This window comes from Octopus bimaculoides, chromosome 1 (assembly GCF_046866305.1).
Source record: "Octopus bimaculoides isolate indiv1 chromosome 1, ASM4686630v1, whole genome shotgun sequence".
NCBI lineage: Eukaryota > Metazoa > Mollusca > Cephalopoda > Octopoda > Octopodidae > Octopus > Octopus bimaculoides.
The window spans coordinates 153993698-154007819 of record NC_142928.1 but is presented as its reverse complement, the minus strand read 5'-3'; the positions used below and the strand labels follow the sequence as shown (position 1 = coordinate 154007819).

The 14122-nt window shown below is 30.0% G+C and overlaps 1 protein-coding gene across 1 annotated transcript in view; it reads left to right on the top strand.

Moving 5' to 3' along the window:
* Positions 1 to 14122, top strand: part of LOC106869541 (uncharacterized) — a 502813-nt gene that overhangs the window by 340530 nt on the left and 148161 nt on the right. Inside the window, exons 262-280 of the mRNA XM_089360195.1 lie at positions 1488 to 1517; positions 1842 to 1871; positions 2886 to 2915; positions 3266 to 3295; positions 3664 to 3693; positions 5238 to 5267; positions 5601 to 5630; positions 6183 to 6212; positions 6825 to 6854; positions 7206 to 7235; positions 7610 to 7639; positions 9055 to 9084; positions 9964 to 9993; positions 10719 to 10748; positions 11085 to 11114; positions 12078 to 12107; positions 12426 to 12455; positions 13193 to 13222; positions 13775 to 13804. Of these exons, the coding sequence (XP_089216321.1) occupies positions 1488 to 1517; positions 1842 to 1871; positions 2886 to 2915; positions 3266 to 3295; positions 3664 to 3693; positions 5238 to 5267; positions 5601 to 5630; positions 6183 to 6212; positions 6825 to 6854; positions 7206 to 7235; positions 7610 to 7639; positions 9055 to 9084; positions 9964 to 9993; positions 10719 to 10748; positions 11085 to 11114; positions 12078 to 12107; positions 12426 to 12455; positions 13193 to 13222; positions 13775 to 13804 (570 nt within the window). The remainder of the gene's footprint in view (positions 1 to 1487; positions 1518 to 1841; positions 1872 to 2885; positions 2916 to 3265; positions 3296 to 3663; positions 3694 to 5237; positions 5268 to 5600; positions 5631 to 6182; positions 6213 to 6824; positions 6855 to 7205; positions 7236 to 7609; positions 7640 to 9054; positions 9085 to 9963; positions 9994 to 10718; positions 10749 to 11084; positions 11115 to 12077; positions 12108 to 12425; positions 12456 to 13192; positions 13223 to 13774; positions 13805 to 14122) is intronic.

Here is a 14122-nt window from a genome sequence, read left to right as displayed (position 1 = left end):
ACTATTTCAAAATATCTGGTAATATTAGGGATGGTTGCTTGTAGCATAATACGAAAATAATGCGAGTGTAAACTAGACACTTTTAAAAAGTTTGTGGAACTAATTTGTTAGTAATATTAAGATGATGCTTTTTATATAAATTTAACGTGTCACATATTTTCCATTCAACACGTGTTGTATGCACGATGTATAACAAATTTGTCGTTTAATGGATAAGTTGCAGAAAGAGAAATACTAACATACATGGCATGAAAAATCAAGCAGACATAAATGCGCACTTCCTTAAATACTAATATTGAACAGGTGGCTATTGCTGACTCCAAATAACCGTAAAGATTCCGTTTAATATACTGATTTATATGCCGAATTTTATATATCAATATTTGCTCAATTTCATAAATTTATGATTTAGTTGAATTTGTTATATCAATAAACATTGTTTAATCATACGAAAAAGTCCGATGAGATTGCGATTAATGATAGCTGAAATATACTTTAATATCTATGTTGCAGTAAATGTATATGGTGTAAACATCTGACAAGACATCTTGTAATTGCTCATATATTTCTGATGCTGGCGAGAGTACATATCGCCAATTAATAATGAATGTCAAGAAAGTTTTCTCCCTTTTCTTTCTCATATGCAAATAATTGCGGCAATGATTGTGTCTTGCTACGTAAATGGAAATTTAGGATTTCTAAATGAATTATCGCATCATTATATATTTTCGAAATGTGTAGTTTCCTGTATAGATGCATACACAAGATACAGATGGGTTTTTATGTGTGTGTGTGTGTGTGTGTGTGTGTGTGCGTGTGCGTGCGTGCGTGCGTGCGTGCGTGCGTGTATCTGTACATATATATGTAAGATTATACATATATGTATATATATTATAGAAGTTGGGAGATAAGCCCAAGTAGGTATGTTTGTATGTATATCGTTTCCGTTCAACACGTGTGTCCTTTGCACGATGTTCCTTGTATATAAGTATACACAAGGTAAAGATGCGTTTATATATATATATGTATGTATGTATGTATGTATGTATGTATGTATGTATGTATGTATGTATGTATGTATGTAGAGGGTTGGTCAAAAGTCACCTGACAGTAAATCAAAATTTAATTCCAAGATTTATTCACATTTAACAATTGAATGAATTTAATAAAAGCATCTAAATATGAAAAATCATGATGATTATTCAAACTGAATTTTTTCTTTTGCGACACATATTTCTATTCGAGTGAATACAAAATTATCGATAATATTTATGGAATTTTGTGTTACTGTCGGATGACAGTTGGCCAACACGATATGTTTGTAGGTATGTGTGTATATATTTTATACAGTAACATATTAGTGTTTTTGAAAAGAATTGACGACTAGTTAGCTAATATGATTCTCCGTATAATCTCTAACAATATTATGCACTCTGCTGTAAAGCATCTTTCGAAATATCTAACTACATATTTCGTTAATTTCACAGAAGTTGTAACGGAGAAAGTAACTCGTACAGGTAAGCTACTGAAGAATTTTTTTCGTGATGAGTATCAACAAGCTTGATATATAGAAATTTTTTCTGTGATAATTGTTTAGTAAAATGAAAGCGAAATTCCTACGATAATTCACTTATTATTTTCTTCATGTAAACATCTTCTATTGTAACAAAGTGTGACGAAAGGTTTTTCAAAGTGTTTTCTGATGGTGGGGCAATCGGATTAGTTTTCGTAAATTCTACCATTTGGAAACCACTCACGAGTTGAATATATTTAATGCTTGTCACTCATATATTCTGTGATGTAACAGTTGAGGGAATATATTTACATTTACATTTCTCTAGAAACACGTTCTGAAGTGGAATCTACAGTTGGTGAGTGAGAGATTATTTTCGTGATTTTTTGCTTATGCTTGTCACTGAGTTCTTTTAGAGAAGTCTTTCAATGTGCTTGCCGAAAAAGTGTAATATTTCATTACGAAATACGATAATGCATAATAAAAGAACGATAGCATGTGAAAGAATGAGATTTTGCTTTCCTTTACCACATTTCTATTATATACGTTGGAAATTTTGTCGGCTCCTAAATCTCAGTAATATCATTCAAATTTATCTTTCAATTAAAATTTAAGCGCATATGATTTATTAGAGAGAGATAATTGTTGAAAGAAAGAAACTCGTTTCGAAATATATTCACATGGTATTACTGTGTAAAATGATAATTGAAATAAATATTTCGATATATTTTCTATGCGCTTGAAATATATGTAATAAAATCGATCTGAAAGAACAAGACAAATCATACAACGTGAATTCAGTGGGTAAACAGTATTGAAATTGCAAAGGTAGATTGATATATCAGTCGTGATGAAAGGCTAGTTACATATTCATCAATTCTCTGCATCAAATTGAGAATTCCTTCAATTATTTCACAGATGTTGTGCAACAGGACGAGCGTCCTAAAGGTGAGAGAGTTTCTGTTTACAAATACAGCTCGATAGACCTAAGTTTCTATATACATATGTTTCTATATACCTACATATATATAATTGTTTTTGCTAGTGCGCAAAGTATAATGCGAAATTAATGTAGTATAGTTGATATATGCTTGTATTTGTATCACGTTGAACATCACTTTTGCCAAATGTTGCTGTTTGTATCACCCTATTAACTGATGGAACTGAACGTATATTTTCAAACTGGAAGTCCTTTGAATTCATAATTATATATTCTGTTGAATATTATTGCAAAACGTTATAAAGTATCTCTTAAAATTAGAAAGTGTAGTTTTGAGAATGAATCTTTGATTATTTTCTTACCTCTGTCTATGTATATCATATCTGTATTCCGTGTAATATCTGATGATATTGTCTTTCATTCCATACTCAGAACAACCATCTGAGGCCGAAGCCACAGTTGGTAAGTGTCTCCTGTTCTTATTCCGTGTAAATTTAACAAATCTGTTATGATTGTTAATATACCATTATTAATTTTGAAATTATTATACATATTAGGTGTATTAGAACAATAATCACCCAGTTTATAATCTATTCTTGTAGTTTTCTTTTATATAGTAATTTTTGAATTTCTACGTAATATTTTCATATTCAATTATATTAATAAAATTGATAGAAAAGTTTACCGAAGTGTATTGCGTGTCACTTTCTTGGTAACATTTAATTGTATAAGGCATCATTAAGAATCCGGTTTTTATTTATTTACGAAACGGCTGAAGAGTTAGTTAACGATTTACGTTTTCAATTTCACAGAAATTGTTAGAGAAACCGAAACTCGCATAGGTAAGCACTTTTGATATAACGGCATAATATTACTTAAAATACAATATATGCTCAGCGCATAATTTCATGTGTAGTAATTTTCTCGTAAATTCGTGATTACTTCCTTCGAAAGAATTCTTAATTACTTCAGTGATCGTCCAATTCTTTTCACATATTTTAAAATCTATATTGTAATCATAAACATTTTCAATTCAACTATACATACAATATGTATTGTTAACGTATGAGTGTCCTTGTAAGAAATGCTTTTGCAAAAGATCATTGGTGTTCTATTACATAAGAAGAAATCTGAAAATTTACGCAGTATATAATTTCATGTCGTATAATTTAGCAACGAGCTTATTGTAGTGTATTTTAATTTCGTTCAGAAAAACCAACTGAAGTTGAATCTACTGTTGGTGAGTGTAATTTGCAATGATTTCATTCGCTTTCAATGTTTGTCATTACTGTCAATTGTCAGGTATATTAGATGTATATTGTTGCAAGCTAAACCAAGTCACGCAAAAATACGTTTGATTAAACCTAACTCTCCCTATTTACACACATGCATCGATATGCAGCATCCTGCATGCAATCACACACAGCACCAGATAAAGACACTGCTATGTAGTCCTGATTTACATGAGAAATCTCCGTATGCTACACTCCAAAAATACGAGCTATCGAGCCGTAAATCCCGTACTGAGAAGTGTCCCAATATAACATGCAGCGCCAGTCCGAATTATACACATATCGTACCGTAACATGTGGAAAATGGCCTGCATAGTAAGTCTCTTGAGAATACAGAGTGCTGAGAAATATGATCGCGTTATTTTCACGTTGCATTACGCTTTCGCTGTCCTTGTGTTGGTTTGGCGAATTTTAAATTTCTTAATTAGTTGTTTTTAGTGTTAGATTTTTTTTTACTGTGTGACAGTTAATCTGGTTGTTTTCCCTTCTCGTTGACTCCACGTCTGAATTTTTTAAATATCTGCTAATATTAAATATCTTTCCATGGAGGATAATACGAAATTAAATGGGAAATTAAGGTGCAAAGTTATTTTAGGATTTACTTTGTCTTTAATGTAAGTATGATTTGGTTTGATACAAATGTCACATCTCATATATCATTTCCATCAGACACAGGTTTACTTTGCATGATGCATAGGAAAATTATTATCGCACACACCTGTAGCTTAAAGTGAAATACCAACACACACAACATTCAAAATACTAAGTGATAAAATGCATACATGCTTAAATACTAACAATGGACATGAGTGGATTGTATTCGTCAAATAATTGTAAATTGTCTCTTTAATACACCGATTTATATGCCTAAATTTCTATTGAAGATGTTGAATTTTGTCACATTTACTACGTTCGTGAACAAGATTGTAATATGCAAGTCGTATGGAAAAGTCCGATTGCTATGTCGGATGGCTTAAATATTCTTTTTATGTGTACTGCAGCAACGTATATCTCAGTTCTTTTCTTGTAATTGCTGAATTATTTCTCATGTTACCCATTTTATTGACTTCAATTGTAGAAGGCCTTAATCATTAATTTGTAAATATTCTTTTCTCTTTGTTTTGTCATACAATAATGATTGCTGCAATGACTGTGTCCTGATTCACTAATTCACTATATATTTTTGAAATTTGTAGATAGTTTTATGCAGACATGCATATATCCCTTAGAGGGTGATATATATATATATATATATATATATATATATATATATATATATGAATGTATTACAAAAATATTTCTTTATTGCCCACAAAGGGCTAAACATAGAGGGGATAAACAAGGACAGACAAGGGGATTAATTCGATTAAAATATTAAACGAATACATGTAATTATGCTAGCATAAGTTTCTATATAATCGCCACATAACTATGCATTCTGTTGTAAAACATAATTCGAGATATTTAACTACATATTTCGTTAATTTCACAGAAGTCGTAACGGAAAAAGTAACTCGTACAGGTAAGCTATTGCAAAATGCTTTTTGCGATATCTATCAATCTAAATATATCACAATCTACACTGCGATAAGTTTTTGATAAATTGTAAGCTAAATTGCTGCAAAAATTAGTTTATCTTTTCTTCGTGTAAACACTCGCCGTTCTAGTAAAGTGTCACTATATGTTTTCAAACTGATTTCTGATGGTGAAATAATTGGATTAGTTTTCGTAAATTTATCATTTCAAAATGACTCTTAAATATTCAATTCTAGCTGAATATATTTGATGCTTCTTACTTATATATGGTGTGTAATGTAACTGTTGAGGGTTTATATTTACGTTTGCCTTTCTCTAGAAACACGTTCTGAAGTGGAATCCACAGTTGGTGAGTGAGAGCTTATTTTCGCAATTTCTTGCTTCTGCTTTTCGCTGAGTTTCCTTAGAGATGTCTTCCATTGTAATTCTGGAAAGACAATATTGACTTATTACGAAATATAGTAATAATTAATGAAAGAACGACAGCATTATATCACGTTTGTGCGGTTTATTTTATCACATTTCAATAATATACCTCATCAATTAGCTGGTGTCTTCACTCTAAATTTATATTGCTGAAACTTGTAGTTGATTGAAATCTTGACGTGCGTGTGATTGGTTAGAAAGACATAGTACTTGAAACATCGTTACTCATTTCAAGATACATGCGACCAAGCATTTTATGCAAAAATAATTGCATGGAATTTTTAAAAATTTATTTTCTCCGTGCGATGAAATTTATAATCAAAATCTGTTTGAAATCTTAAAACTATTCAAATAAGGCAAATTTTACAGTTTGGTAATTAAAAAAGTATATTGTTATAGGAGTAGAGATAACGTGTTATATGCATATTTCTGATCTCTCGATAGTGAATGTTAATAATGTTAAATTATTTAACAGATATTGTAACACAGGAGGAGCGCCCAAAAGGTGAGATAGCATCTGTTTCATTAGTCTTAATTTGCTCCTAAATACATTAAAATCTTAACTTTATATATATATATATATATATATATATATATATATATAGTGATAATTTTAAGGTAGCTTAGGGACATTCGGCTTCTTAAAGCATGCGGTAAATGCAGCGTACTTACTCGCTTGCCCTGAATATATATATATATATATATATATATATATATATATATATATATATATATATAGGGAAAGTAAGAAGAAAAAAGCGAAAATATACAGATAGATAGATATAATTTCCTCTGCATATATGTAAAAAATAATACACAATTAATGCTGTTTTCATGATAGATACTGGTAATTTTATGAAGTTTCACATATCGTTTCCCAAGTATTAGAGTTTATCGCCTTCCTTCCAAAATTATGGAACTGAATATACATAGACACATTCAAACCACTTTGAATTTGTGACAGTATATAATTTGGAATGTTTTTCCAAAAATTTCAAAAGTACTCCTTAATGATAGGAATGCTAAGAATTCTCGATTATTTGCCTCTATATTCTATTTATATTATATCTGTACTTGGTGTAAAAGCTGATAATATTGACTTTCATTCCATATTCAGAACAACCATCTGGGGTCGAAGCCACAGTTGGTAAGTGTCTTCTCACTTGATTCCGTGTCAATTTCAATTTAGCAAATGTTTTATGAATATTAGTCGTAGTATACCATTATTAATTTTGAGATTGATACACATATTTGGAGGTATATTAAAGCCATAGTCGCACAATATATGAATTATTTATATAGGAATTATTGAATTTTCACGTAATATTTGTATATTAAATTATAGTAAGTGATTGATAGAACTGTTTAGTGATCTTTGGTAACATGTAATTGAATCACCTACTTGGTAATATGTAATTGAATGAAGACTCTTTATGAATTGTTTCTTTTACGAAATGGCGGAAGAGATAGTTAACGATTTACGTTTTAAATTTCACAGAAATTATTAGAGAAACCGAAACTCGCATAGGTAAGCACTTTTGCTATGGTAGCACAGTATTATTTTAAATATAATATATACTCTGCGTATATTTTCATGTATAAAACTTCTCGTAAATTCGCGATAAAGTCCTTCGAAACATTTCTAACTTGCTTCAGTGTGTGTCCATTTTTGATCAATTATTTGTAAAGCTTATATCGAATCGATAAATATGATCCGTTAAAATAGAGACTGAACATGTATGGTTACGAAATTAGAATAACATTGTAAGAAATGCCTTATGAAAAAGTTCATAGCTTTTCTGTTATATTGGAAGAAATTTAAACAAACATTTACACTTTAAGTGTTTTCATATTGCGTAATTTAGCAAAGTGCTTATTATGGTTTATTTTAATTACGTTTAGAAAAACCGTCTGATGTTGAATCTACTGTTGGTGAGTCTATTTTGCAATAATTTCACTCGCTTTTAATGACTAGCTTCACTGTCAATTATTAGGTATAGCAGATGTATATTATTGCTAGCTAAACCAATTCATACAAAATACGTATGTATATCATTACACCTCTTATTTACCCACATGCTTTCATCAGTATAATCCCGCATAGAATCAGACACAGAAACATATAAATGTATTGCCCTCTAGTCCTGATTTACAAGAGAAATATTCATATGCTATCTTCCAGAAGCGACGAGCTGTCGAATCATAAATGCTAACCTGAGAATTATCCCAATATAACACGCATCTCTGATCTTAATTATTCATATTTTATGCAGTATCAAGTGGATATTGACTTGTATATCAGGACACCGCATAATGCAGATCTTGCAGAAATAGTTTTGTTTATTTCCATGCGGTTTTACGCTTTGTCTTCATTCCTTTTATATTTGGATAATTTAAAATTTGATAATTAATGGTTGTTGGTGTGAAATTTTTCTTTGTTTGGGTGTAACAGTTAATTATTTTCTTTTCTTTTGACGTCGTCTCAATGTCTGAATCTCATGACAGAGAGTATTATATAACAGCAAGTTAATGCTGAATACGAAAGTATTACGGTGGTAAAATGGACGCATAAAAAGTATATTGAATATTACATTGTCTTTAATGAGAGGATTATTTACTATGACATAAATGTTGCGTCTCAACGTTTCCATAACATACGTCTGATATATATCATAATTTGGAGGAAAACGCCTGGTACACACACCATTATCCCAAAGTTAAATATTACTATAACCAACATGAAATACACCGGCACAAACTCACGTGCACCTATATTCTAACACTACACAACACATTTCTTTCTGTATCTAACAACGAATTTTCCGTTTAATATACTGATTTACATGCTGAATTTTCTTTATGAAGAGTTACATAATTTCAAACTCATTACGAAATAGAATAACAAGTGATATAAGAAGAGCACTGTGCAATAGACGTTTTAAATGTTGTGTTGTTTTATCGCATTTGAATATATTGCGCGTAATTTTTTTCAATTACTGGATGTAAAATTTATATTGTTTTATCTTGTGTTTCAATTAATGCCTGAAGTCCGTGTAATCGATTAGCGAGAGCTATGTTATGAAACGTAGTAACTCTTTTCACAACATTTGTACACGTCTTTTCCTGCTAAAATAGTAATTGCAAGAAAGATTTTTTCATTTTTATCTCCACGCTTCTAATATATTTCAAATAGAGTGAAAATGTAAGACGATTCATAAAATGGGAGTCTTACTAGTTAAACAGCTTTGCAATTAAGTGTTTGTTAATATGTTTGCTGATATGATGTGTAAGTTATATATTGATCAATTCTTGGCATTGAATTTTTATTCCATTCAATTATTTCACAGATATTGTGGCACAGACCGAGCGTCCAAAGGGTGAGAGAGCTTTGCATATATGCACACATATATTCATGCACACATACACACAGATATGTATATATATATATATATAAAATTAAATTAAATAATATTAAATTAAATTGAGTTTTTACCTGTAAATTTGGATTTTTATCTCTAATATTATTATCATAAGTATATATATATATATATATATATATATATATATATACATATATATGATTGTATGTATATAGATAGTTATAGATCTCGATTTATGCATATACATATGTATACATTTATATATGTACATATATATATGCATAAATACATTCATATATTTCGTTTTGGGATTTGGTTTGCAAGATTTTTTGTGATTTCGTGTGTTGAAGCATATTCTGTTGTGTCTGGGGAGAGTCATTTTCTTATTGTGCCTAGTCAAGACTATTGAAAAGGTTGCAAGACGCAACGAAAATTTTAGGAAAATAAGAAATAAGTGGAAATTTTAACGGTGAGTGTGTTAAATTTTAAGGCACAATAAGAAAATGACTCCCCAGACACAACAGTACATTCATATATTTATACATGTGTACGTTACCTCTCGCATTAAAATCCATAAAGAATATTGCACAGTTTCTGTTGGGTGGTGGATATATTATAATCTATCAATCATGTTCTATATCATCTTTATTCAGTTTTACAATTTAAAGCTAACCTTCCAAAATATTTCATTTGGAACATACCTTAAGTCGTTCAAACCATTTTTAATTTGTGGTAATGTATATCCCAGAAAGCTATTTCATAATATTTCACAATATCCTACAAAAATATTTTCACACTGTAAACTTGATAGTCTATTTATATCTTATTTGTGCTTGTTGCAAAACCTGATGATATTGTCTTTTATTCCATATTCAGAACAACCATCTGAGGCCGAAGCCACAGTTGGTAAGTGTCTTATTTGATTCAGTGAAAATGTAGAAAACATCCTCAGAATATTATTTTTTGTATATCATCATCAGTTTTAAGATTATTATACATATTGGATGGTGTATTAGAATACTACCTGATCTATATATAAATTTTTATTGATACCATTTTGCTCTATATTAAATATTCAACTTACATATGATGAATTTATATTAAATTATATTTAAAATTCTGCTAGAAACATATGCATATGCGTAATTGGTAATCACTATTTGACATGTTGTTGGATCCAGATTCTTGAAGTATCATTTCTTTTATGAAGTGGTGAAAGAGCTTGTTATGGTATTACGTTATTTATTTAACAAATAAACTATTGCAGGAACTGAATCCCATATAAGTTAGCGCCTTCCCCATAACACACACACACACACACACACACGTGTATGTATATATATATATACATATATATATATATATATATGTGTGTGTGTGTGTGTGTGTGTGTGTGTGTGTGTGTGTGTATGTATGTATGTATGCGCATATATTCGTTGCAACTCTTAACACCTTAATTCATCTTTTTAATAATATTAAACTGTAGTTAGGGAATTGATTGAAACCTATACTGAGGAGTATATACGTATCGCTTTCCTGGTAATATTTTATTGAATAAAGATTTTTTAAGAATTGTTTCTTTTATGAAACTGTGAAAGTGATTGTTAATGAATTACGTTTTAATTTCACAGAAATTATTAGAGAAACCGAATCTCGAATAGGTAAGCATCTTTGCTTTTATAGCTTAAGTCTATTTTTTGTGGAATATATTTCATACTTCCATATATTCTCTTTAAAGTATAATTTTTCTTGTAAAGTCGGGCTAATGTTTTGTCAGGTAATTTTGGTAATATCTGTAAAGTATATACGATGCGTAACCATACCCTATGTTAAATATATTTAAATATGAAATCTTTAGGGTTATATGGATGTTACGAAAGAAAATGTTAAATGCATAATTATATAACAAATGATTTGAATAAATTTTCACAAATCCGTGTTTGTTCGTGTGATAATTGAACAACATACTTATTATTGTTTATTTTAATTCTGTTCAGAAAAACCATCAAGCGTTGAATCTACAGTTGGTGAGTCTAATTTGCAATAAACTTCACTCGCTTCAAATGTTTGATATCACTGTCAGTCGTGTCTGTAGCACACATATAGAGCGAAAATTATTCCTCATTTATTTAGTATAATTTTGATTGCTAAACCACTAAACCAAGGCGTACAAAGATATTTTTGCATGCATACTCTTTTACTTTACCTTCATCGCACGCATAATCTCTGGCGCTGTCGTACTCTCCCAAACCGGCAAACAAACATACGCTGATATTGACATCAATTCATTATTTACAAAAGAAAATTACTTGGCATGCGTTTGTAATGATGGACCGTCGAAACGTATATCGTATACTTATAATGTCCCCAGCGCAATTATACACATTTGAGTCTCCATCAACGTTAATGTGAAATAACTGTTTCAACACCTAGTAACGCAAACGTTAAGTGAAATATAATCGAATTAATTTCATGTTTGCAAATCACTTTAGTTTTGTGCCTTGAATGATAAGTTTTCGAGATAGTGGCTTCTGGATTTTGTTGTTTTCATTTGTCTGTTGCAGATAATTTTCATTTTCATTTTCCATTTCGATGTTTACTTTACATGAGGTGACGTGGATGCTTGCTCGTGATGAAACTAACAGGCATAAATGCGGACCTAGCAATTTCATTACCTCCACATTCTGCCGATACTTTTGTGATTTTAAAACAATATGGCTATTTAGACGAATACTACAGTTTAGAAGGCTTTCACATCTTCAATATGTATGCAAATCGATAATGTTAAACTAATACTGCATCCATCGCAACTAATGAATACGTGTTTACAGCTGTTAGAGTATTTATGTATATACACCCTCTATAAAAACTTAAGAAATTTATCCGATAAGCATGTAAATGCATTTTCAGGAATAATTGAAACCTAATTATACATTGTGTTATAAGAAATTTTATGAAATATTTAATTATATATTTCGTTAATTTCACAGAAGTCGTGACAGAGAAAGTCACCCGCACAGGTAAGCTACAGAAAGAAACGTTATTCACGCTACATATCCGCATAAATTTAATAAGCTTCTGCTTCCGTTATGTTCCTGTACTAAAATGCTATCATATTTTCTATATCTCTCAATTTAGACATCATTTATTAAAATATTTCCAGTTCTAGTAACTTGGTGCTTTGGGTGGGGTGTATACACAAATTAATATTTTGCAAAGAAAGGTTTTTTAAAAACCACAGGGTAATAATCAATTTTCTCAATATTTTTGATAGTTATCAATTTTTTTATGTATGGTGTAACTAATCGGGTTATATATTTGCGTTTACTTTACACTAGAAACACGTTCCGAAGTAGAATCTACAGTTGGTGAGTGAGAGCTTATTTTCATCGTGATGTTTTGTTTCTGCTTATCCCTGACATCCTTTTTAGACATTTTCATCTATTCTTGTGTAGTTGTTGTATTCTGTGGTGTAAGAAAGGCTAAGTTTGTTCCAACGATAGTTAATCTATTCAAATCGTAAAGTATACAAATCATTTGATTCTAATTTTCATTTAAAAACTTGGTATGAACGTTTTAAACTCAAAGATTCTATTGATAATTTATGAAATACATATACAGTTATAGTGGAACATATATTTTACTGGAAAAGAAAACAGGAGCCATTAAGCAATAATAGAATTTTTAATATATAACGATAGTATTTAACTGTTTTCTTGAATGGTGTGTTGCTTCATCGCATTTGAATGTTATACCTTGAAGATATCCTTATGTAATACATTAACAATTTTCAATTTTAGTTCATCGTAAAATAGCGAGTACTATCATTTGCTATTTAGTTGCTCGTTTGAGACTGAATATATGCATATTGATTCGCTAGTACAGTAATATTTGAATGAATGTTTCTTTATGCGCTGTAATATGGGCCGCAAACATATACTGAAATAATACTGAAATCCCTTGAAACAAGCTTTCTCCCAACTATGACGTGTACCAGAGAAAGAGTAATACTAAAGTTTATGTTTACATATTAGTGGAAATAACGATTTTGGCTGTTCAACAATGCACACAAATCAACTGTAATTTCATTCAATTCTTTTCACAGATATTGTGACACAAGACGAGCGCCCTAAAGGTGAGCGAACTTGTGTTTACGATAATATCTTGAGTTTAGATTATCGGTGTAATTATTTCGAAAAGATCTTTTTCAATTTAAGTAATAATACCAATATCAGTATCAAAACACACACAAATCAGTATATACATATGTCTGTCTCTCTCTCTCCCTTTCTCTCTCTCTCTCTTTCTCTCTCTCTCTCTCTCTCTCTCTTTCTCTTTCTCTTTCTCTCTCTCTCTCTCTCTCTCTCTCTATATATATATATATATATATATATATATATATATATATATATGTATATATATACTCGCACATATATATCAATACACATTCTCATGAGTATCCGTAATGTATGATGTGCAATTAATATAGAATAGTATAATATACTTTCTAAATGTATTGCGTTTGAAATTACTTCGTAATCATTTAGTTACGATTAGTTATCAAACTTCCACAAATATCTAACTAGAGTATTCATTTAAATTTTAAAACTATCTATCCCATATTGTATTGTATTATATTTGTACATGGTGCAAAACCTGATGACATCATCTTTTATTCCATATTCAGAACAACCTTCTGAGGCTGAAGCCACAGTTGGTAAGTGTCTTCTAATTTGACTCCAGAAAAATTTAGCAAGTCTGATATTACTGTTTTTAATAGTATAACATTGATTACTAATTTTCTATTTATCATTTATATTGGGAGAAGTACAAGAATTATAATTGGCCTTTATATTGTATGACTTACAATATATCCTCAAATATTAAATATCAAACTTCCAAATAATGTTTTTAAGTGATACTTAAGAAATGATAGAAACGTATACAGATTATTATTTATGTACAGTTTCTCTAATACATTTAATTAATCGAAACTTTAAGAATTGTTTCTTTGCATAATGGTGAAAGAGAAAGC